Source organism: Aulonocara stuartgranti (assembly GCF_965226115.1).
Source record: "Aulonocara stuartgranti genome assembly, chromosome: 12".
Lineage (NCBI taxonomy): Eukaryota > Metazoa > Chordata > Actinopteri > Cichliformes > Cichlidae > Aulonocara > Aulonocara stuartgranti.
This window is the reverse complement of record NC_138948.1, coordinates 8,022,447-8,046,508: the sequence shown is the minus strand read 5'-3', so window position 1 is coordinate 8,046,508 and position 24,062 is coordinate 8,022,447. Positions and strand designations below refer to the sequence as shown.

Below are 24,062 nucleotides of genomic sequence, written 5' to 3'. Positions count from 1 at the left end.
GGGACCTCCACTTTGTCTTTTAAATGTCACCTTTGGACAACAATCAGTTTAATAAATATTATTGTTTATTCAAATACGCACAAGCTATGCTTTGGTTTCATCTTTGGAATTTAAACTCAGCGATGAGCATTTAAACACCAAATTCCTGCAGGTAAACAGTCAGGATTTTTGCCCAATAGCCTGTTCAATGTTGATTTGGGTTGAACTTAAGAAAATCTTCAACAAATGTGCTTAATAGGTAATTGCTCCTGTTACAGCCACAACAGGAATATCTCTGATCTGAGCCCTACTGCACCTCCAGCTGGGAAGAACTTTTTAGTGTGTTGGTTTAGGTTTGTTAATACTCTTAAAATGAAAACCAAAAGAACACCACATTTCGCCTCTCAGCTGTCTCAACCGTTTCTTCAAAAAGAAACCCCCCTCCCATAAATAACTATTATCAAAGCTACTTAATACAGGCCCAGTTGCATCATGTAGGACAAATGACAGCAACATTTGTTGTCAGTACTTGTTGGAATGACTTACACCAAAGCCAACATGGAACTTATTTTAAAGAACTTTTATTAACTGAAGCAGCACAAAAAGAATTTTACTTCAAATTGTATAAAATGCATTTGTACCACCGAAAAACGATCTAAGTGATAATAGCTAGATACAAAGTTTATTGTGCAAAAAAAACAAAAAAACAAAAAATAAGACATAGTGTTATTGACCTCAGGTTAAGAAATGCTGACCCATTATTTATTTATTTATTTAAAAAAGGAGAAATGGTCGCCCCCTACAGAGATTGTGGTAGTTTTGACACAAGAATCAACATATTTCTTCTCAAAACCAGAACAAGTGAGCTCTGTTGTCAAAACCAAAAATTTTTTGCATGATAATTACAAACGATTGTTTGTCACCGCGTTGCGTTTCAAGCTACACACTTCCAGTTGAACACAAATGAAAACAGCAATACTTGCAAATGGTCTTTAAATGAAAAAAGAAGAAAAAAAATTCCCTCACAAACAAAACAACTGTTGCTTTGACATGATATTATAATATAACACCACACTGGAAGACTAAGATGTGTGTTGAGTGTATTCTGGTCTATGCTGCAAAACAATTCATCTTCTGACCATACATGTCTATTATACACGCTCAAGCCCAACTTTCAGCTTGTGAAACTGAATGCTAAAGTGTGGTTGTGTCCGTTTTCAAGTGTTTGTGTACTGTGATGTGCATTTGTCAGCTTGAGGACCCCCTAAGGCTCATCCTGTGCATCCTGCCTCGACAGGTATAACAGGAGGCCTCGCATACAAACTGTGTGCACGCACCACAGAAAAGCGCTTGCGGTGTTCATGGCAAATTTGTAGTAGTTAATACTTCTGGCAATGCAGTCTTAATCTAGGCACAGAGTTAGTCTCCTTCTCTGCTGGCCTGACATCTCTAGCTGTTAGAACTGGAGCAAGAGGACATAAAGAGCCAAGATCATCAACAACTATCAGTCCTTCAGAAATCAGCTGGTGGCTGGTTCGTTCCTCTGGTGCTGAAGCATGTCTGTCACACTGACTATGTCCTCTTCAGGGACCTAGAAAAAAAAATTTAAATACGTATTATTACATTTATTGCTTGGCAACTTAAAGAACAGCTTTATTGTGTTATAATCTTATAAAGCTGACATGATGGAAATACTGTGGTTGCTTCTGTTATCTGATTAAAAAAAAAAAAAATCTGGACTCACTTTGTACAGTGTTTTCTGCTGGGCAGGTAGTGTAACAACTGTTTTATTACAGTTAAATTAGCCTAATATGGATGCAGACAAGGTTAATCACAGTGCTAAGAATCAACCAAAACAGTAAAGTTACAGTTCCTAATACCAAAACATTGAGCTTACACAATGATTAACTTCCATGAAATCAATTGACATTTACTGGCCCATCTACTTTAGTTAAAGATAAAATGACTGTGATAAAGTCACTGAAAGGTGCTGACCTACCACCATCTCATATGCACATGTTCTTTCACACGGACTACTGACGTACAGTGCTTTGAAAACACCCCTCTGATTAATTGTTTTTGGATGTTTGTCACACTTGTTTCAGATTCAATCACATTTCAACATTATGCAAAAATAACGCAAGTAAATCCAAAGTGCAGTTTTAAATGATTTCCTTTATTAGGGGATAATGCTAATAATACATAATGATAATCATGCAGGAACACAACTATCTGAAAGGCACCAGGACCTCCACTCTGAATGGCTTTGGAGTGGCCTACTAAAGTCTTAAATATGACCAGATACTTTGGCTTGACGTTAAACGGGTCACTCGTGTTCGAAAACCCTCCAGTGTGGTTGAATTAAAATGATTTTGCTCTACAGTAATGTGAAAGAGTCACTGCACCTCTTGCTGTGTTGTTTAACATGACTTTCAATCCTTTTCATCAGTGTAAAAAAAAAAAAAAATAAAAATAAATTCTTAAAAAAAAAAATTTCTTAAAATAAAAAAAATGTAACGATGGCATTACCCCACTCCCCATCAAAACACCCTCTGTTTGCGGGTGCCCATTGGCAAGAAATACATCTCAAATACTACAACTGGATGACATAGCAGAAAAATATTCCAGGATTGCAATTATCTACTAATGCAAAGAATTTCTCAGAAGTGCACACGTCATTGTGACGTCACAGGAAGTGTTTTTTGTTACTTTTTTGTTACTTTTTTTCTCTTAAAGTTGCAAGACTTTGCTATTAACAGAACAGTGTGGTTATGGTTCACGAGTAAAGATAGCACCTGATTGCAGTGACAGAACAGAAAGCAATAGTGTTCCGTGACTAAGACTTTGGTTATTACTCCCGTCATCCATACACCCATCCATGTTATATTGAAACATTGTACAAATATTTAAAATTTATAACCCTGTTTCATAAAGAGATGGGACACTGTATAAATCATACCATAAATAAGAACAGAATAAGGGGATTGTAAAGTGTCTTCTTCAAAACCCAAGAAGTTGAATCCTTCACTGCTCATATAAACACTGTGGATAAAAACATAAAGGTCACCAGGGAAAACAAAGGATAACTGTAGCTGACCTGCATTGGCTACCCATAAAATACCGCATCCAATTTAAAATACTGCTGCTTACATTTAAAATTACCAACAACACAGCACCGAGCTACCTTAAGGAACTCCTTAAATCGTATGTTCCTGCCAGAGCATTAAGATGGTGCAGCCTAGATCTCGGCTGAAGTCTAGAGGTGACCGGGCCTTTGCCCTGGCTGCACCAGAGTTGTGGAATAACCTTCCGATTGTGATCCGGGCGTCCAATTCCATCCAATCTTTTAAATCACGGTTAAAAACCTATTTTTTTTTTAATCTCGCCTTTCCTGCTTGTTAATGCTCGCACCTGACTCTTAGACTTACTCTATTTTTCCTTATACATATTTTTTTTATGGCTTGTGCTTTTATTATGTTTTTATTTTGATATGCATTTTATATTACCCCTGTGTATTAGTGGCATTGACCTGTGGGTATATTTGATACTTTGCTAAGGCCTTATAATATTCGTGTTACTTCTCTGTCTCTTATGTTAAGCACTTTGGTATACCGCTGGTTTTTAAATGTGCTCTATAAATAAAGTTTGTTGTTGTTGTTTTTGTTTGCCATTCCTGGACTGTGCCGCGGGCATTGAAGAGAATGGAAACGTCAACCCTGAAGTTTACTGGAAGCCCACACACACGGACCACACACTAGTTTCAAAATGAGTTTGCGCGAAGCCTTGACTGACTATGACCTACACCAGTTTTCACACCTTGGCTCATGTGATTAGGTAGAGGATCATTAGGACGTCGATTGTGCCTGTTTGGGGGGGGGGGGGGGTGTACACTCGCATAGTTGACCCTTTTGAACTGAAGAAGCTTCTCGGATGAGAGGTGAAACTTCAAGCAACTTAAAGAAGTCCGGACACTTTTCTTTCCAAGCTCCTTAGACAACGTGTCTAAATGAAAATTAGCTCAAGATCGCTGCATTTTTCTTTGCCATTCTTTAAATTTGATCCTGTGTTTGTGGGAGGTATGAGATTTTTTTTTTTTTTTTTACATTTTTCCATGTATTGCAGGGGTGGGTAACTCCAGGTCCCAAAGGCCTGTGTCCGGCAGGTATTAGTCATCACCCTGGGTCAACACACCTGAATCAAATGATTAGTTCATTACCGGGCCTCTGGAGAACTTCGAGACATGTTGAGGAGGTAATTTAGCCATTTAAAATCAGCTGTCTTGGATCAAGGACACATCTAAAACCTGTAGGACAGCGGCCCTTGAAGCCTGGAGTTGCCCATCCCCGACGTCCTGGTTTCCAGAACCAGATCTTGTCGGTTTTAATTGCTGTGCTGCTTAAGCACCCAAAGATTGCACCTCTTCAATACCTTTATTTTTAAGGATTTTAACTAAAATAAATAGTTGAGAACTATTTATTTCATTGGTGAATTATTCACCTATGCAGTCTTCTACAGAGTAGGGGGCCTCTCCACATCTTTAGTCTGGAAAGACTGAGTCAGTTTATGTATTTATTTTTTAAATACCCAGTCATGTTACTAACCAATTTAACTAGTTGTTTGATATTTGGCCTTTCACCATATTTCATTAAATTAAAAACAACACTTTGTTGTCACACAAGGGGCAGGGATAGCTCAGTAGGTAGAGTGGTTGCCCCATGATCGGAAGGTCGGGGGTTCGACTCCACTGAACGGCTACCCTGAGGTACCCTTGAGCAAGGTACCGTCCCTACACACTGCTCCCCGGGCGCTGCATTGGTGTATAATTTTATTATTATATTATTGTACTGTTCTCAAAGATTCTTAAGGTTTTCAAATCATTTCATTTACATTTTATACAAGACAGCTACTTTTTTTATTTGGATTATAGCTGCAGATAAGAAGTCTAATATTGCAGTAGAGAAATGCAATATCATACGTGGTTTACCTCAGATCTCTCTACTCACTTTACAGACACCATGAGAAAAAGCATTTCTTGCCTAAATGTAGAGGGGAAACTTGGTTTTGTTGATTCACAGGCAGGTTTCTCGGAAATGGCAACAAATGAGCCAGATAAAGCTTTCTTAGTAATTTTCAAGATAATGCAGATAACTTGCTTACCAAGCTGGAACATACACAATTTCAATGCAACCGATTTTTGACAGGCACGATAATGTACATATCAAAATGAACCTTTGAAGACACGTCAAATTTTGATGTGCTATCAAACCACATGGAAAGTACAGAGTTTCAGCATCGTATTTGGAGTCAATTTAGCTACCATCACCTTCATCTTGGTAAGGTTCAGGTGTGTGGAGGCTAATACGGCAGACTGAGTAAGGGACAGGTAACCTTACATGTACCGTAATTGTCGGGCTATAAGCCGCTACTTTTTGCACAAGCTTTGAACCCTGCGGCTTTTAGTCAGGTGCGGCTTTTCTATGGATTGTCCATGATTTTTGTGATATCGTAAGACGATTTGTTTTGTTTGTTCCGCTGTTGTACGGCACTACGTTGCCTGGCGGAAGGGCATGTGATCAGACACACAGTATCGGGGTTCAAGAGTGGTATGTTGGTCACATGTCCATCCGCCAGGCAACATAGTGCTGTAAAAGTAGCGCGAAAAAACAAACTTCAAAGTAGCGCTACCCGTTCAGCGGGAGGCGTGGATGACGAGCGGCAATAAACTTGCGAAAAGCAAGTTATGCTCAACTCCACCGGTGGAATCTGACAGCGTGGAAAAGTGTGAAAACATCCATGATCATCAACGGATTTCGAAGGGCTGGACTGCTGCATGATGAAGAGGACACCGCCACGGCCCTTCTGAGGGTGTTCGACTCTGACACTGACAATGAGGATTTGTTTGGTTTTGAAAGCGACAACGAAGGAAAGAAGCTGAGAGTGGATGACGAAGCCATCCTGAGCCTGTTTGTTTCCGACACTGGAGAAGAGGACTTTGGTGGTTTTAGTGGGCAGGAAGAAGAGAAAGATGGTGGTGAATGACTGACTTTTCTTCTTGTTAAAGCCGTGTCACTGCACCTGAGCCTAAAAGGTAGTCCGAATCTATTTTTCTGGTGTGCTGTAGGTTATTGTTATGTACTACATTTGTTACTCATTTATGAAGCACAGTACATGTTTCGTACTCGTAATTACCGCTACTTGTACATATTCCTAAAAAGTTATGCAAATATGTACCCATAACTTGTTTTTCAAAATATTAATAAAAGGGGTGTGTCTCCAAACAGCCATCTCTTTCCTGACAATTCCCTTTGATAAGTCAACATTGAAACACCTGCGGCTTTTAGTCAGGTGCAGCTAATGTATGTACAAAACAGGATTTTCCCCTGATTTTAGCTTGTGCGGCTAATATTCAGGTGCGCTTTGTAGTCCGGGAAATACGGTACATTGAATTTAAAATAAACTGTGGAGGAAAGAAAAACAAACTTGCTTTGAGAGTGTAATATAGGACTTACCTCTATAAATTTCACTTAAATGTTAAATATCCAAAAATATACTGCACAAAATATCCTTTAAGTGAGTCAACCAGTTTAAGCATGCTGAGTAATGCTTCCACAAATGACATTTATGTGACCAACACTTGGTTTTTATCTGTGCATAAAGACACAGATCCAAACCTGAAGTCTTTAGACAATAAAAATGATACTGAGATATAAAACTGAGTTAAGTTTCACTTTTTTTAAGCATCCAAAGCAAAAAGTGTAGCAGCCTAGCCTATAGGGTTTGGGATCTGACCCTACAATAGTCTTTTAAGATGGAATCGTGGTCCATAGCCTGAATAACGATTCACATTATAGACTTAGTTGAATCTATATGATCGAATTACTAGCAGCATATATGACTGACTGAACACAAAGTTTGTGACTTCAACTCGAAAGGCAAACATCTGCATCCTGTTTTTATGCTTAATCTTAATCTTAACTCTGACAAGAAGTGATTTGCATTTCCACTGATTTGCTGATTCGATTTCTCTTCAGGATGTTACCCAATCACATTAATCTTTTGACCTCCATGCTGTCGTCTAATAACAGAATAAGTTAAACCTCCAGTATACACATTACATTTCCCTAGTTGCGTCATAACACGTTATACTTTTGCTAAGCTTGTGTGGCGTATTTATCTATTAATCACAAATGTGATCTGTTCGATTTATTTGCATAACCCATGACATGTCAGATTGAGACTGTTCATAATTTAAGGTGATCAAAATGCTGGACTCACCAGAGCATGGTCAAAGCTGAAGGTGCTTATGTAATAGGCAGAGATGTCACTGTCGGCGAGAGGCTGCGATATCTGGGCAACTATACCACATTCATCTATGAAACATAACGAGAGAAGGAGAATAAGCAGCACAATCATAATCAAGCGAAATAAAAAATAATAATGAGGGTTCAGCTGTTTGTAAATTTAATGAGCACAGTGTTGCCTGCTCATTTCATTCTCCTGTTGACAGAACAAGTTTTTGGTGACAAAGATTATGGTAAATCAAATCAATCATAAGTCTGTTAAGCATTTAAAAACCTGATAAGTAAAAGTGGCTTCAACCATCAGGTATGCTAATTTGGTCAGCACAGTAAAACATCCGTTTGGGGACAATTAAAGGCAGGGTTTTTTCCCATAGGTATAATTTATATTATATTACATTTATCCAACTGCCTGACAGGCAAACTACAAGTCGCTGTGAAAGTGTGATAGCATAGTAGTCTTTACTTCCACCAATCACCAAGTTCCTAATTACTTACCTGCCAAATCGGAAGTGGACTAGATCTGCGGTTGTCGAGATAAGTGAAGACGGATACAGCCAAATGCATAGAGTTACCTCTTGATAACACATATGGCTGATTTTGAAACATTTGAGGAATAAGTAAAATATCGTACCGAAACCCAGCGGTTGTCCTCCTATGCGAACCATTCTCCACAGCTCCCCGGAAGAGCTGGTAAAGAGAAGATCGGCCGGAAACCTGGAGCACACAAATCAAACGCTGATTTGTTACGTCAGAAATGTAGCGGGGAAAAACATCCTGTAGCAATCACCAGATAAAATACTGCAAAAGCAGCAATGCAGTGAGCTGAGAAAACATCAAAACAACTGCTGTTCAGTTTGATATTCATATTTTTTTGGACTCAATGAGGTTAAATTGTCCACACTTGGCTTAAAACGCCTGCATTAAAATGATCAAATAGAGCAGCGTCAAACAACATGAGCTGTGTTGTGCCTGAGACATTAAGAAGACAGAAAACCTGCTATGAACTCAAAGCAGCCTTCAGTGCACTCACTCAAGTAAGCAAACTTTTTATGTGGCACCTATTCATGTGCAGCTCAAAGTACTTCAGACATGAAGCAACTTGAGCAATTTATAAGCCAGAATAAGACTCAGTTTGAAATGTCTGGATTCATCAAGCATGAGTTTACTTATGTGGGTTTACTTATGTGGGGGACTGAACCATGAACTAAGCTTTGTCTCTTGCCAGAGAATGCTCTGGCTGCCACCCGAAGATTAAACAACAAATATACTAAAATAAGGATTTTTCTTTTTAAAGGGCTCGAAAATATATTTTGCCTTCATGATCTGTAATGAAATTATTTAGACAATTTGTAAAATGAAACCTAAAACCTCTGAACTTAATCCTAAAAGACTTTGGAAAGTCATAGATTTAACAATTCAAACACTTTATAAAGGCAGGTGACTTAAGAGTCATGAAGACATCAGCAAGCACTAATAAATGTTCACAAAGGCTCCTCAGGCAGGCCATGTTGGCAGATTTATCCAGACTGACAGCAACTAAAACTAAGGTCAATTCCTGTCTATTTTTATTTATTTTGTCTTTTTTCTATTTTCATAAAAGCATTTTAGTTAGTTGAAACATTTTCTTAAGTGTATTTTTATTTTAGCTAGCTAAAATGGTTTTGACTTTACTTTAGTTTTATTCAACTTTAATAACCTCGGCTCTCAAGTCCTCTGACTGTTCAGTGGCAAAAACATATGACTTAAAGATTTAATCCAGAACTTTGGAATAACTCGTGCCAGAGAACCTGAGGGGTTATACCTGTTCATACATCGTAAGCAAGAAAGTCATAGATGCCAGCAAAGAACCATGAAGTAAATTAAGAGTGTGGGAAATTTAGATTGCTTACTGTCTCTGAGCCTCAGTGTCCATCACCAGTGAGATGTATCCATCGATGAGGGAGAAGGAGAAGAATTTAACACAATCCTGGCTTGGACTTGGCTGGGGGTCCTCTTTAGGACTGAAAAGGAGGAAACACATTAAATGTGACAGAAAGACAGTAACATTTTTTAAATTTTTAATAAGGACACCACAATAACAAACTGCGTCAGCCACACATTTATTACGGTTGTCAAGCACAGAGCAAAAAAGCAAGTCATAAATAAAAATGTTGGTCTTACTTTAGGAGAATTATACGTGAAAACATGTTAAACAAACATATGTATGCAGAATAAAAGCAGTCTTTATCAGCCTAGATTTAGTATAAAATATGCTACAAGTGTTTTTTCGTTTCAAGCGTGTCCTAAAATTAATAAAAATACTTTATAAATTTTCACTTTAATGGTAATATAAACACAATCAAAGCAATGCTGCAAAGAAAAAAATGAAATAAATTCATATTACCATCAATAAAACAAAAACAAAAAAAGCCTGAACTGACTGAACTGAACTCTACTTTGAGTCTTCTGCTGCCACCTTGTGCTTTAAAACAGGTATTGCTGTGAAGTGATTAAAAACAAAAACAAAACGTCACCTGCTGGAATAAAAGAGAACATCGATGAGTGTAGTGGCAATGGACGGCAGTGTATCGGGATCCAGGGACATGACACAAAACTGGTTCTTTGGGATCAGAACCGGGTGAACTGTAGGCTGAATGGCTGCAAGAACAAGCACAGTGTTAGCCGTAAAAATGGGAAGGATTGGAACTACTACAAATGGGCATTGCACACAGGTTTTTCAGATTTTTCTAGAGAATAAATTGTCTTTTAAGACAAAAATCCTTTTATCAGTGGATCTTTGTTGATCTATGGATCTACTCTGTTACTGTTTTCTATTGTTAAAAACAAAAGTAAAAAAAAAATAATAATGTGGTAGCTTTTCAGCTTCTACGTGTATATTGACCTTCAAGCTCATTCATATTGTACAAACTCTGTTTTTGCCTAAAATACTGTGCATGTTTTAATAAATCACTGCACATACTTCACATTTTCCTAGCAAAATATAAGGAAATGAGGGTTAGTCAAGGCTTTTGCACAGCGCTGTAAGTCCCAGTTGGTTGCTGTCTTTTCAATCATGACTTCGCTTCTCTCTGTAGCATTTTCTCTTTCTTCAGTACAGCATCGTGGCAGCACTGCTGAGTTATAAAATATCAAAGAACAGCAGTGATGCCAGCGCTGACACGGCTGCATCAATAATGACTTTGCATGGGCTCACATGGCTGCCTTACATTCAAATTGAGTTGTGTAAGGTTGCACAAATGTTAGTCTGAGAATGCAAGACCACTCACAGCAGAAGCTGCTACAATATTTGCAGTGTACTCACTACTGCATGTGTTAGACTTTTCTAAAATAAGATGCTTGTGGAATGAAAAAAACAAAAACAAAAAAAAACTGCTTTTAAGTACTTTTCCATAGATAAAATCATTCTTCAGTTGTCGTTTAATGATTTGTGACCTGGACTGTAAAACAGTCACCTGATGACACCGGCCTTAGTGAACGTGGTGCTCTGGCATTTTAATGTCCGTACTTCCTCTGAGACAAATTGGATCAATGAATAAATCCATACTAAATAGCCCTGTGACCTGTACCTTCTCTGCCGTTCTTGTGGAGGCCGTTGGAAACATCCTGACAATGCACAGGAACAGACTCTCCTCCCTCCTCCTTATAGATATTGAACTCCTCCTCTAGTGTGCTGACGACCACAGACAGGTCTTTCTCTTTCACCTACACAACAAAGAAATTGTTGAAAATAAACATCACTAGTAAGACAGCTTATCGATTAAACATATGCAACAAGCATTTCATTTGTCTATAATGTCATGCTGTTTCAGGATACTACACTCGCTCACTTTAAGGAAATACCTGAGCTCAAGCAGCATGTGAGACATTAATATACTTGCTGACACAAACATCTGTCAAGGTGTTATGTATTTGTGCCCACTTCACACTTTTCACATCTAATATGTAACTTTTTAGTGTCCTCAGCACTGTTGAGGATTAATCCCTTAACTGCCAAATTGGTGAATGGACAAAATGCAAACACAGGCTTCTTTTACAGTGGGGCAAAAAAGTATTTAGTCAGCCACCGATTGTGCAAGTTCCCCCACTTAAAATGATGACAGAGGTCAGTAATTTGCACCAGAGGTACACTTCAACTGTGAGAGACAGAATGTGAAAAAAAAAATCCATGAATCCACATGGTAGGATTTGTAAAGAATTTATTTTCCACCCTAATTTACAAATAAGTATTTGGTCACCTCAAACAAGGAAAATCTCTGGCTCTCACAGACCTGTAACGTCTTCTGTAAGAAGCTTTTCTGTCCCCCACTCGTTACCTGTATGAATGGCACCTGTTTGAACTCATCATCTGTATAAAAGACACCTGTCCACAGCCTCAAACAGTCAGACTCCAAACGCCGCCATGGCCAAGACCAAAGAGCTTTGGAAGGACACCAGGAAAAGTATTGTAGACCTGCACCAGACTGGGAAGAGTGAATCTACAATAGGCAAGCAGCTTGGTGTGAAGAAATCAACTGTGGGAGCAATCATCAGAAAATGGAAGACATACAAGACCACTGATAATCTCCCTCGATCTGGGGCTCCACGCAAGATCTCATCCCGTGGGGTCAAAATGATCATGAGAACGGTGAGCAAAGATCCCAGAACCACACGGGGGGACCTGGTGAATGACCTGCAGAGAGCTGGGACCAAAGTAACAAAGGTCACCATCAGTAACACACTACAACGGCAGGGAATCAAATCCCGCAGTGCCAGACGTGTTCCGCTGCTGAAGCCAGTGCATGTCCAGGCCCGTCTGAAGTTTGCCAGAGAGCACATGGATGATACAGCAGAGGATTGGGAGAATGTCATGTGGTCAGATGAAACCAAAGTAGAACTTTTTGGTATAAACTCAACTCGTCGTGTTTGGAGGAAGAAGAATACTGAGTTGCATCCCAAGAACACCATACCTACTGTGAAGCATGGGGGTGGAAACATCATGCTATGGGGCTGTTTTTCTGCCAAGGGGACAGGACGACTGATCCGTGTTAAGGACAGAATGAATGGGGCCATGTATCGTGAGATTTTGAGCCAAAACCTCCTTCCATCAGTGAGAACTTTGAAGATGAAACGAGGCTGGGTCTTCCAACATGACAATGATCCAAAACACACCATCCGGGCAACAAAGGAGTGGCTCCGTAAGAAGCATTTGAAAGTCCTGGAGTGGCCTAGCCAGTCTCCAGACCTCAACCCCATAGAAAATCTGTGGCGGGAGTTGAAAGTCCGTGTTGCTCGGCGACAGCCCCAAAACATCACTGCTCTCAAGAAGATCTGCATGGAGGAATGGGCCAAAATACCAGCTACTGTGTGTGCAAACCTGGTAAAGACCTATAGTAAACGTTTGACCTCTGTTATTGCCAACAAAGGTTATGTTACAAAGTATTGAGTTGTATTTTTGTTATTGACCAAATACTTATTTTCCACCCTGATTTACGAATAAATTCTTTACAAATCCTACCATGTGGATTCATGGATTTTTTTTTTTTCACATTCTGTCTCTCACAGTTGAAGTGTACCTCTGGTGCAAATTACTGACCTCTGTCATCATTTTAGGTGGGGGAACTTGCACAATCGGTGGCTGACTAAATACTTTTTTGCCCCACTGTATCTGGCAAAACTCAGTAGTAGCAAAAGGTTTCAGTGCATAATTGCAGGGTGACTTTAAAAAAAAAAATGCATTTAAAATTGTATTTAGAATGTAAAAAATTGATCCAAATTATACAACCGTGAATAGTTTAGAGTGGCTAATTAAACACGATGTGGAAGCTAATAAGACTGGAGTGTAATCAAGCAGAATAAAAATGGATAAAAAAAATGTTTGCAGATTTAAATAGATGGTGCTTACCAGGATGAAGTCAGTCTGATAAGTGGAGAGCATGAAAACAGAGACATGCTGCTGGGCAAGGGGTGCAATGACCGACTTGGCAATCTTAGTCACGCCAACAGCCTGAGAGCTGCTGGAGGCACTGCCATTAGAGACCACGTTGAGTGGCAGCCAGATGGCGCTCTCTACCTGGAGGTGCTCAGAGGGCCGCAGCTCTAAGGGTACAAATAAGAGTAAAGATGATTGGTAAGCAAAAAACAAAAAGATGCATAGATTAAAAAAAGAAAACAAAAAAGGCTAATATTAATTGAATACCCTTGGCTACTGTTTATTTCAATGTCCAGCAGGACCCAACTACATATTAATACTGTTAAAATGCTGCTGATGTACTACTCAGGCTGGGAAAATGTTGCATGTTTCAGTATTCCCTTCATGGCGAGTCTAGGGGGGGTTTCTGTAGATTGAGAAATTTGGGGTTGGGATGAACTGATAGGATGCAGTGTTGGAACTTTTAAGCAGAGATTTCAAAACTCAGGACTGCCTTGGTGCCACAGATTTTAATAATTCACTTTTTAAGAAAATCTGTCCTACTTTTGTGGAAGTGCTTTGACTTAAGAGGCCTAGATGCTGTTTAAAAATTACCAACATGGTGGCTTCCATTTACATTTGTTGCCATGTTTTTGTTTTACCAAAAAAAAAAAAAGAAAAAAAAAAGAACTTATCTATAAGAAAATAATAACGATGCCACTGTCACACTAATAGGAAACCAAGCAAATTTTCTCATAAAGCTCAATCTGCAAAAAAAAAAGTGCAAAACTTTCAGAAGTTGCAGCTGGCAGCATAGCCGTTGAAAACACACTGAGCGTACATGTTGTGTAAATATTTTACATTTGATAAATATTCAAAATTCTAATAGAGCAACCGCACAGCTTCTCAGAGGATCAGTCATGAGTTCCACAAACAGTAGCAGTTTAATCTACTTTAGGATCAAGTGCAGCAAAGTGGATTCTTAAAATGTTGCTGCTGTTGATGTATCTGTATCTTTGTGAGGCTGCAAACGAGGCGGTGTTAAAAGATTACTTCCTGTTGCTTTTTCTGCTCTTTACACTGAACCCACACTTTCTCTCTCCCACCTGCTCTCTCTTCCTTTGCCACAGAGACCTAACATGTCCCCGCTATTTACACCGCAAACGGCCAGCAGTGAAATAAGATGTGAGCAGCACTACAGCAAGTGCTTGATCATAGAGTGGGACTTACTACCAGTGCCTTTATGGGGCAAAGCTAAAATAGATGATCCCTCGCAACGCATGTCTGTAACTTAACTGGTAGTGGCAACCTCTGGGGCTAATGTGGAAGTGCCGAAAACTGTAGTAGCCACTTGAGGCGGGGCCCACACAATTTTTACAGCCCAAAAGTTTTACTCTCTAAAGCTATTTTGCATTTATATCAAAATTAATATGGCTTGCCGTATGATCAGCTGTCTAATAGACAATCTAAGTGTTTGCTCCAGTGGAAAACTGTATTTCCTTATATTTTTATGTTACTTAATGCTAAAAAGCAGGCATCTGTTTGCACAATGCACCCATCCAGGCTTACTAGCAATAGCTCATAAGGAATTCATCCTGTTGTTCAAATATAATTACAACCCCCTGCAAAAAACAAAAAGAAGGTGGAGGCAATCATGCAAAGGGCTTCAACAGTGAGAATAAAAAAACCAAAACAACAACAACAAAAAGCCCACCTTCATGGCGGCTACAACCATCTTTTATATACAGTCTAGATTTTTCACAAATTCACACTACCCCTGAAATTTTCTCAACATTATCACAATGAGCTTTATGCAAGATCACATATATCCAATGCAGTTAGATCATACGCCAAGTAGTCTTTACTTTCAGTCCTTGCAACGTTCTGCCCACGTAATAGCAACATTAAATGTCAGAAGAATTCACAGCAACTCTGTGGGCACGCCTTACCCAGGCAGCACTCTTACATAAACCTGCTTTGTGACAAAAAGCAACTGAATACAATGTCTTGACTGCCCAGAGTTCATGTGCAATAACAGCTTAGGCAGAGATACTCAGGTTACAAGCTTGGGAATTGCATGTTGTAACTTTTCATCTTTTATGCCAAACCTTTCATAAACTATTTATAAACATTTAAAAAAACAAAAACACATCCATGAATACTTTTTGACATGCACGTTGATTTGAACTTCGGGAAACCTTCACAACGTAAAACATTACTAAATGTTGTCTACCTCCTGCAGTGAATATTCCCCTTTCTGTTTCTTTATACCCTTCAAAAGAAGCAATGTTCTGGTCGCCATAATTTGTCACAGGAAGCCCCTTGCGGCTTCACTACACCAGCTTTAACCTCTTAAAATAGGTTTTCCGTCAGAAGGAGAGCAAGAGAGGAGAGTAATGGAGAACCCCGAGGCGGTACATGCCTTTAACAACTACATTTGTGTTAAAGGACGAGACAAAAATGGCAGCAAAAGCACTGGATGGGATCAGAAAGTTGTTTTTCCAAATGAACTTCAACAATGTTGCGATAATCGGGTCCAGGCATTGTCTAAAGTTGGATTTTCTCACAAGTAGAACACAATGGGAGATTTTGTTTTCACTACTTGAAACACTTCACATGGTTTAGCTGAGAGGTGGTGCCTAGGTAGAGCATGTAAGAGGCAGGACACATGACGTCCATTCGCTTGCACTGAACTCTCTGGACAACTGGTCTATTCACAGATTCACACGGGCTCGTTCTGACATTACAAAGACTTTGTACTAGAGATGGCAGCAGGTGCTGTCACACACACCTTCTCTGCGTGATGTCTGGAAAAGTTCATTGCTGCGTTTCCTTTTTTAATTGCTCTAACAATTTATTTTACTTTTTACACAAGATTCTACTTCTTCTACTAAGTTCAGCAAAATAAGCTGAACTTTTTTCCCCCGGAAAGTTGCATTAGACCACTGTAGGTTATGTGGTGCTGTGCATTTCATCATCAGATGGTAAGTGTGAGGCTCTGTGCAGGCATCTAGGCAAACCAAACGACGACTCATCCATGGACTACCTGTCCGTGTATGCAACAGATTATACTCTGCACAAAGACAACAGCCTTATGTGGTGGAGTGGTTAGCACTGTCGCCTCACATCAAGAAAGTCTCTGGTTTGAACCCTGGCTGGGTTCCTTTGTGGGTTTTCCTCTGGGTACTCCTGCTTCCTTCCACATCCTAAAGACGTGCATGTAAGGTTCACTGGTAAATCTAAATTGGCCGTGGCTGTCGGGTTGATAAAGTGCTTAAAGTGAGTAGAATAAAGTTCTATATGAATGTATTGTTAAGATGTGGCAGGGAGTTTAAAGCACTTTAGTGATGCTTTATACTGTCAGTCCTTCTTTCCTTCACTGATATCAGAGATCAATTAGATCATCTCCTGTGAAACTGGAAGTATGGCAAAGTTGCATAAGCTCTTTGGGAGGCCACGAAAAACACTTTTTTTGCTCTACTGACATAATTTAAGTTTACAAGACTTGTTTTCTTCTCATTGTATCTCCACAGTTTTAAGTCTACAACCATTCTACCGTGTGATATCTGTGAGGCTGAACAAGAAAGGAAGGAAGCAACATTAGACCGCTAAAACAACACAGCCCTATGTTGTGGACCAATTCAAGAATACATACTAATTCCAAATCGTGTTTTTACTGGAATCGGCAGTAGCTTCCTTACATTGTTTATCAGACCGTGTCTGTGCGTTTTGCCTCTTTTTCTCCTAAATTTTTACATTATTGGTAGATTATTTTTCTTCTGATAAGGCTGGCTGACAAACAGATATGCTACAAAGATTAGACATAGCACACATTTATCGATATCTGCACACAGTGTTCAGTTGGTACTAAAATGTGGAAACATAACCCCCTGCCAAATAGAAATGCAAATGAACAAGGGTATTATACCTTTGAATCCTTCCTCGTCAAGGACAACTGTGTAGTTCTCTGGAGTCTCAGTCAGACTAAAGAACTTGCATCTGAAACAGGAGAGGAGGCACAAAATTAGAAAAAATGAAAAGTAGGAGATGACAATAGGGGAAAGAGAAACAGGAAAAAAGGCCATGTTATTCATTTGCAACCAACAAAAGGAGGTTCAATATATTCCTTTAACAAGTAAATGGAATTTTTCACCAATATGTACATGGGGTTCAGGACTGGATGTCCTTTAATTATCACAAGCCTAAAGCTCTATATTATGCTTCTATCACTCCATTGTCTATAGCAAATGGAGGGGAAACATACCAAACTGGGGCACTGCTTTGGCTGACAAACGCTCCTTTCAAATAATGTCTGGGCAGCACAGTTTAAAAGGAGATATGTGAGCTTATAAAAGTCACTAGATTGTTTATACACATCTATAATTAAATCTGTTTTTCACAACTGGATGAACCATAGGCAACAGTTTACATCTTTATGGTCTTCTTGAAGCTTGTTTTAAAAAAAAAAAAAAAAAGTGTGAGTTTCATTAAATGTTTGAAAACGGTGTCGTTTTGCCTGCTGATACAGCCCAACAGGGTTAACAATTTTTGAAGAAAAGAGCAGCTGGTATGAAACAAGACAGAACATTGATGACAATTTATTGTAATCTCTTCACCAAGCTTTGAGCTATTTGTTGTAAAAAGGCAGACTCAGTGGCTCATGTTCAGTCCTACTGAATGGTGTCTCTGTGAAAAAACAAACAAACAAACAAACAAAAAAAAAAAAAAACACTAGGCCAATAGGATTTTGTGTGGTTTGACAGAGGAAAAAAAACTCAACAATCTGGTACGTTCTCAAAGAACATACAAGTAAAAAATACAAAGGGAAGCTGATAGAACTGATCTGTGCATAACTCTGTCTATTGTCTACTTAAACATTAATATGAACTTTGACAAAACAAAGCAGGGTTTCGTTTTTCACTGGCCAGGCTAGACTTAAGATTTGCACTTCTTTAAAAAGAAAAACAGCCACAGTTCACACTGCTGATGTGTTGAGTTTAAACTGTTGTCATTTTGTTTCATATCTGGTGCCATTCTGGACTGGAGGGCTTCTAACACTTACAATCAAACATTTCTGAAGTCAAGCTTGACTTGGGGATGGAAACACAGGTAGCCTGGCTCTGTCCTTCAAAGCTCAGCTGATGATGTTTGTCTCACAGAATGCAATGTGATAGTAAACACTGTCTTCTAGGCTGCTATAGATAAACTTGAAACTTCATACTGAAGAGTCAAATCTTGGCATATATATTTACCAACCATTTTATTAGGTACACCTTTTCAATTGCTAATCAACACAAATGTCTAATTAGCCAATAATTTGGTAGTAAGTGTATGTATTTAGCAGTGTCATCAAGTTCAAACAGAGCATAAGATTGGTGATTTATGGGATTTTAAATGTGAATATTTCAGAAACTGCTGATCTACAGGAATTTTCCCACAACGCTCTCTCCCAGAAAAAAAAAAAAGAAGATATCCAGTGAGTGGTAGTTCTTTGGATAAATAATGGCATAATTTGGTGTAAACAACATGAAAGCATGGATTCATCCTGCCTTTTATCAACAATTCAGGCTCATGATGTTGGTGTAATGGTGTGGAGAGTGTTTTCTTGGCACCCTTTGGGCCCCTCTACTACCAACTGAACATCATTTAAAAACCACAGCCTACCTAAATATTGTTGCTCATCATGTCCATCCTTCTATGACCACCAAAGCTCAAATAATTTCAGACTCGTTTCTTGAAAACTGAGGTCACTGTAATCAAATGGCCTCCACGTTCACCAGATCTCAATGCAACAGAGTGCTCTGGAATGTGGTAGAACAGGAAGTTCACATCATGGATGTACGGCTAGCAAATCTGCAGCAACTGTATGATGTTATCATGTCACAATATGGACACAAATCTGAGGAATGCTTCCAGCAGTTCTGAAGGCAAAAGGGACAAAGAGGTACACCCAATGAAGTGCCCTATGAGTATACAAAGCAACAAAGGATTAGGGGTTGATATTTCTGGAATTTCATTAAACACCAATATTTTTACTGATTCTTCTTCATAACACTGATTTTTTAAAGTCAATATTTGGTCCCTATTTAATGTCCTGTGTTGAAAAAACAAAACAACAAAAGCAAATGGCAGACCAAAGCAACTGATCAATGACCTAAAAAAACAAAAAACAAACAAACAAAAAAAAAAAAACTTCAGGTGTGCAAATTCCACTGCCACAGGTCAGATGTCATTATTTTGTGCTCCTCTGCAAGTGTCAGAAAAGCAGCACTGAAAGGATTTGATAAGCTTGAAAGCATATGATTTAGATGGACTGGCAATTATGGAACCAGATTTTAGCTAGAACTAGTTAATACTTATACCCTTAAAAGGGAGATATCTGCTAATAACTGGTGGATTAACAATGGGGGATAATAAACACGTTTTGCCAGAAAGAAGTCAGGCTATAGCAGGGGCCTCATTAGCGAGTGTTTTTATTTTTAGTGATGGAGAACCTAAAAGCAGTTTCTAAATCGAAGATCTCTTTGTTTCATTTGAAACCCTAACAAGGAAGTGCGATTTTCCTGTATTCTTACAATGTCGCTGAAGATACATTCCTCTTCCTCTGCTTATCAGTCAGCTTAGACTACTACAGCCAAAACCTGAGAGAGACAGTCTAACTCCTGAGTCAGCAAAAAGTAATCCCTGGCATGAAATGGGACAATCACGCCACATAGACAAAGAGAGGCAGAGAGAATGCTGTTAACAGTAACTACCGGCTTTGCTAGCAAGCTCAGCCAGCCAATTGTGTTACAATACATCTCTCATTTCCTGTTGACCCCTCACCTTCCCTAGCAAGCAGTTTCCTGCAGCTAGTGTATGTCAAGCAGCTTTCCTGCAAGTAAAAACGGCAACGTTTAGTGCACAAATGAATGTGCTGTGTCGTTCGGAGCAGAGGGTGAAGACTGACTTTGTACATCCAAGTAAGCCACAGCTCAGCAACATTCTGACAGTTTGAGGGAACTATCTGTGAAACAAGTGTGCATATTTGGTTTCCTGTTTGCAAAGTACATGCAAGACAGATGTTTCACCTATACATCTATGCATTATAATGCACTAAGAAGAAAGCTGGAAAACCATTTGCACTGCATTGTTTTTGCGGTCACATGAAGACTGCAGAACTGCAGTCAGTACAGCCAAGGACCTCTTATGAAGTCAAAAGGAAGATCCAATTTGACGTCTACTGTTGTAGAAAAAGTAAAAAGTATATTTTCTTTCAGCTTCCTTCAAAGAATAAATCTGCTCAACAAAAAGAGTTATTGCTGTTCATAACTTGGTGGACACCAGTGGCACAGATCCATTTGCAGGCTTGCCACTGTAGATTCAGGCAAAGAATCTACAGTGGCAAAGCAAAGTCAGTGCCCCAAACATGTTTCGTACAGCATCCAGTAACATGGGTTGGAAAAATAAGCTTCTGTTGAAGTAGAAGGAACACTGAGAGAAGGAGATGAAAATAACTAGAAGAGATGAGGAAGCAACGGGTAGCGAGGGAGCGGCCAAGTGGGGAAGATGAAAACCAAGCACACAAGAGGTTGGACTTTGATCCAGCTGCACAAAACAACGGGTGGTAGCAGCACTTAGGGAGTGAGGGCTGGTGACGGCACTGGGCCTGCAACTGATGCTCCAGCTGAAAAAACATGATAAGCACACAGAAAACTGATGCTCAAGGGGGAGGAATGAGCCTCAAGCGACTCAAGTCCTATGATCACAGCACGACAAGTTGTCTACTACCTTAGTAACTTATGAAAACAAGATTCCTAGTTTTCTCTCGGGCTCTCCCCCCCCCCCCCCCCAAGTTTCATAAAGGCGGGTGGGTACGGGGTGTGGGAAGTCCTCTGTAAACAGGAGGAGCGGGAGCCCCAGCCTTGACGGATCACTGAAGCAGACAAGTGGAAAACTCCCAACCGGGTTTCTGGCTCGGCTGAAGTATTGTTCCAACCCATGCTCTTGTTAGTTAGCCGCCAAAGAGAAGAAAGGAGGACTGTGTGGAGCCTGCGGGGCTACATCCACAATTCAGGAAGAACAATATATTGAGCTGATGCTGAGCTTTGTTTATTACTCTACCTACAAAGTGTAAACAACTACTAAAGACAAAACCAGAATACTAATAAGACTAGAATGGCTTAGAAGCTCAAGGTGCACATTTTTTCAGCCATTCTAGGAGAATTCACTGATAACTTTGATATTTTATATTCTGCAAAACAGAGTATTTGACATTTATGTTTAAGTTGGTAATGACACTGACATTTACAGAGTAATATTGTAGCTAATAGTGCAAACTTTATTCCGTCATATGAATATTTTTTTGTAGACAAGGCAAAAGTGTTCCTTTCACTACTTTTAGCCTCTGCACTATAGACATAGTAAGCTCCAACGCGAATGGACGCTGAAGAAAAATCCACTATGCCACATGTGATTACCTCCTTAAAATTCTGCTCAGAGCTGCGTTCAAATCGCTTTGCACAGGGAGTTGTTCACAAATGAATAGCAGAGGCCTGAAAAAGGGAGATGGCTAAAAGTGTCCCGGAGCAATCAGGCTTGTTTTTGCTCCCCGATTGAAATCAAGCAACTAAAAACAAACTTCACCACCACTCCCCATTCCGCATCACCTAGTATTTGACCAAAAGGTGGAAAAAATAAAAAATCCCTCTTGCTCATGGAAAAAGAAACAGGAAAAACAATGGTGACATAACTCCAAAGCATGATCAAAATGCCCTTTCTGGTTTATTCAGTGCTTCGCCTACTTTTTAAACATATACTGAATGCTTCACTAAACCTGTTCAAAAAATGTTTATACCTTTCAAGTGAGTTTTTAAAAGTAACTATATATTTATATGGATTTTCTTGTTAACCGGTTGCCCAATGCCTTCCTCACACAAATCCCACACATCTATGATTATTCACAGAGACATGTTATTTACTTTCTACAGTACTGTAGAATAAGTCATCATGACACAGTGTGTCTAGTTTGAACATGTCAAACTTATTCCATTACCCAATACTCAACCAAGTACAGATGAAATCAATCGAGCATGTACAGAGATGCATTTGACATATGGATTTATGTTAGATGTAACTTCTCTATGGTCTTGTAAGGATGCACTTTTACTGCCCATCTGCCCCAAATAATGAAAACGTTGCTCTCTTTTTAAGAGGAAGCCAAAATAAGGTACATCATAAGAACCTTTCAGAGTATGGTGTGATGTACAGACTTCAGAATCCAGAAAGGCGATGACATAAGGAAGCGCTTTCTAGACAGTCGTTTACAGGTTCTTTGTTACTCAACACGAGAGCTGCAGCTGAACCCCGCACGGCCTATATCATGGTGGTCTGAAGACAGATGCCGATCTCTTCTTTTGGTCGTTTATATGTGGGCCAGCCGCAAGAATAAACAATTGCATAACAATGGAGGGATATCCAGGGATTAGCTGAAAACTGGTACTAATGCCTGGGTGAGATGAGAAAAATTTGCAGGCTGAACGTTGGTTTCGAGCGCAGGATGTCATGTATTAAGTTTGTTTCGGAGAGACGGGATCCAACCAAAATACACAACGGTACTGCACGCTTCTGAAGTAGTTTGATTAAAGCTGATTTTGTGCCCACTGGAAGAATCGCGTATTAAAGGTATGCAGGGCACAAAAATTCCGTTTAAATGCTGCAGATTTTTGTGCAAATGCAACTATAAAACAGAATGTCTAAAAACAAAAGCTACTGCAATTCTTTACATCTACATGCACTGTTGTGAATGATTCATGGAGGCAAAGCATGTGCAGGCAAATCGCCCAGTAATAGCTCGGCCACCCAGTGAATGAAGAGGCGCTGTAGGTTATCTCATATATCCGTACTGGATTACCAAAGCTGTTTCGTAAAGCAAAGCGACATGACCATCTGGCCCGATCAACGAATCTCCTTACCGTGTCCTGTTCCGGAGAAATATCAGCTTTATCAGTGGGTGTGTGAAATTCACCAGACCATTCTTGGATATACTGGTGACCCTCAGCCTGTGGTCCAATATGTGCAAGTCCATATTTCTGGTTGCGAGCAGTTCCTCTCCACTGCTCTGTTTCTGCATGCGGCGGAGAAGACGCCTTCCTAGCTGGATGATATCATTCAAATGTTAAAGAGACATAGGTCATGAGTATTTCCGCCGAATAAAAAAACCCACGTCACGCTGGTGCTTCTCTCAGAAAAGAGAAAAACATGCGACGCAACCATACGCCAGCCCCGCTTAACTACTGTATATTCAAATAAAGGGACAGCCCTAGAAAAGACACGCCCCCTCCTCTTAAAGCTACAGGTTTATGCCGATGCTTGGCACATGCACGCAGGGTGTGTGAAACGAGCTGTGACGACTTCCGGTTTTGTTTTCAAAAATAAAAGCCATCAAATATTCTCATAATAGTTTCTGTTCATTTAGCGGATTTGAATGAACAACTAAAACAAAAGATTACAATTATTATAACTATTACTATTATTACAATTATTTACACTTTTTTCACAAGAGTGTAAACAAAACAATATCAGTATAATTACTTGCTGCTTTCCCCCCTCCATCAACTACTCATGCTGAAATCTACCAAAGTTCTCTAATGACTCTGCCATAGCAGGCCTCATCAAAGTTGAGGATGACCCAGAGTACAGACAGTGGCCTGGTGCCAGCAGAATCATCTACTGATCAATGTAGGGAAAACCAAGGAGCTGATGATGGGTTTCAGATCAACCACACCAACACTAGTGAACATCCAGGGAACTAGCATTGAGATAATGGACTCTTATAAGTACCTGGGTGTACCCCTACCTGAACAATAATTTGGACTGGTGTCACAACGCGGATACTCTTTACTGGAAAAGTCAGA

General features: G+C 39.6%; 1 protein-coding gene across 1 annotated transcript; it reads right to left on the bottom strand.

The window, feature by feature from the left end:
- Window positions 1-534: 534 nt before the first annotated feature.
- castor1 (cytosolic arginine sensor for mTORC1 subunit 1) lies at window positions 535-23,462 on the bottom strand. Its single transcript, XM_082555156.1, has 9 exons — window positions 23,121-23,462; window positions 17,096-17,166; window positions 13,162-13,355; window positions 10,847-10,982; window positions 9,794-9,917; window positions 9,170-9,280; window positions 7,912-7,994; window positions 7,255-7,349; window positions 535-1,570 (listed from the first exon to the last, which is right to left on the bottom strand). The coding sequence occupies exons 1-9, from the start codon at window positions 23,276-23,278 to the stop codon at window positions 1,499-1,501; spliced, it is 1,044 nt and encodes a 347-aa protein (XP_082411282.1). The 5' UTR covers window positions 23,279-23,462; the 3' UTR covers window positions 535-1,498.
- Window positions 23,463-24,062: the final 600 nt, after the last annotated feature.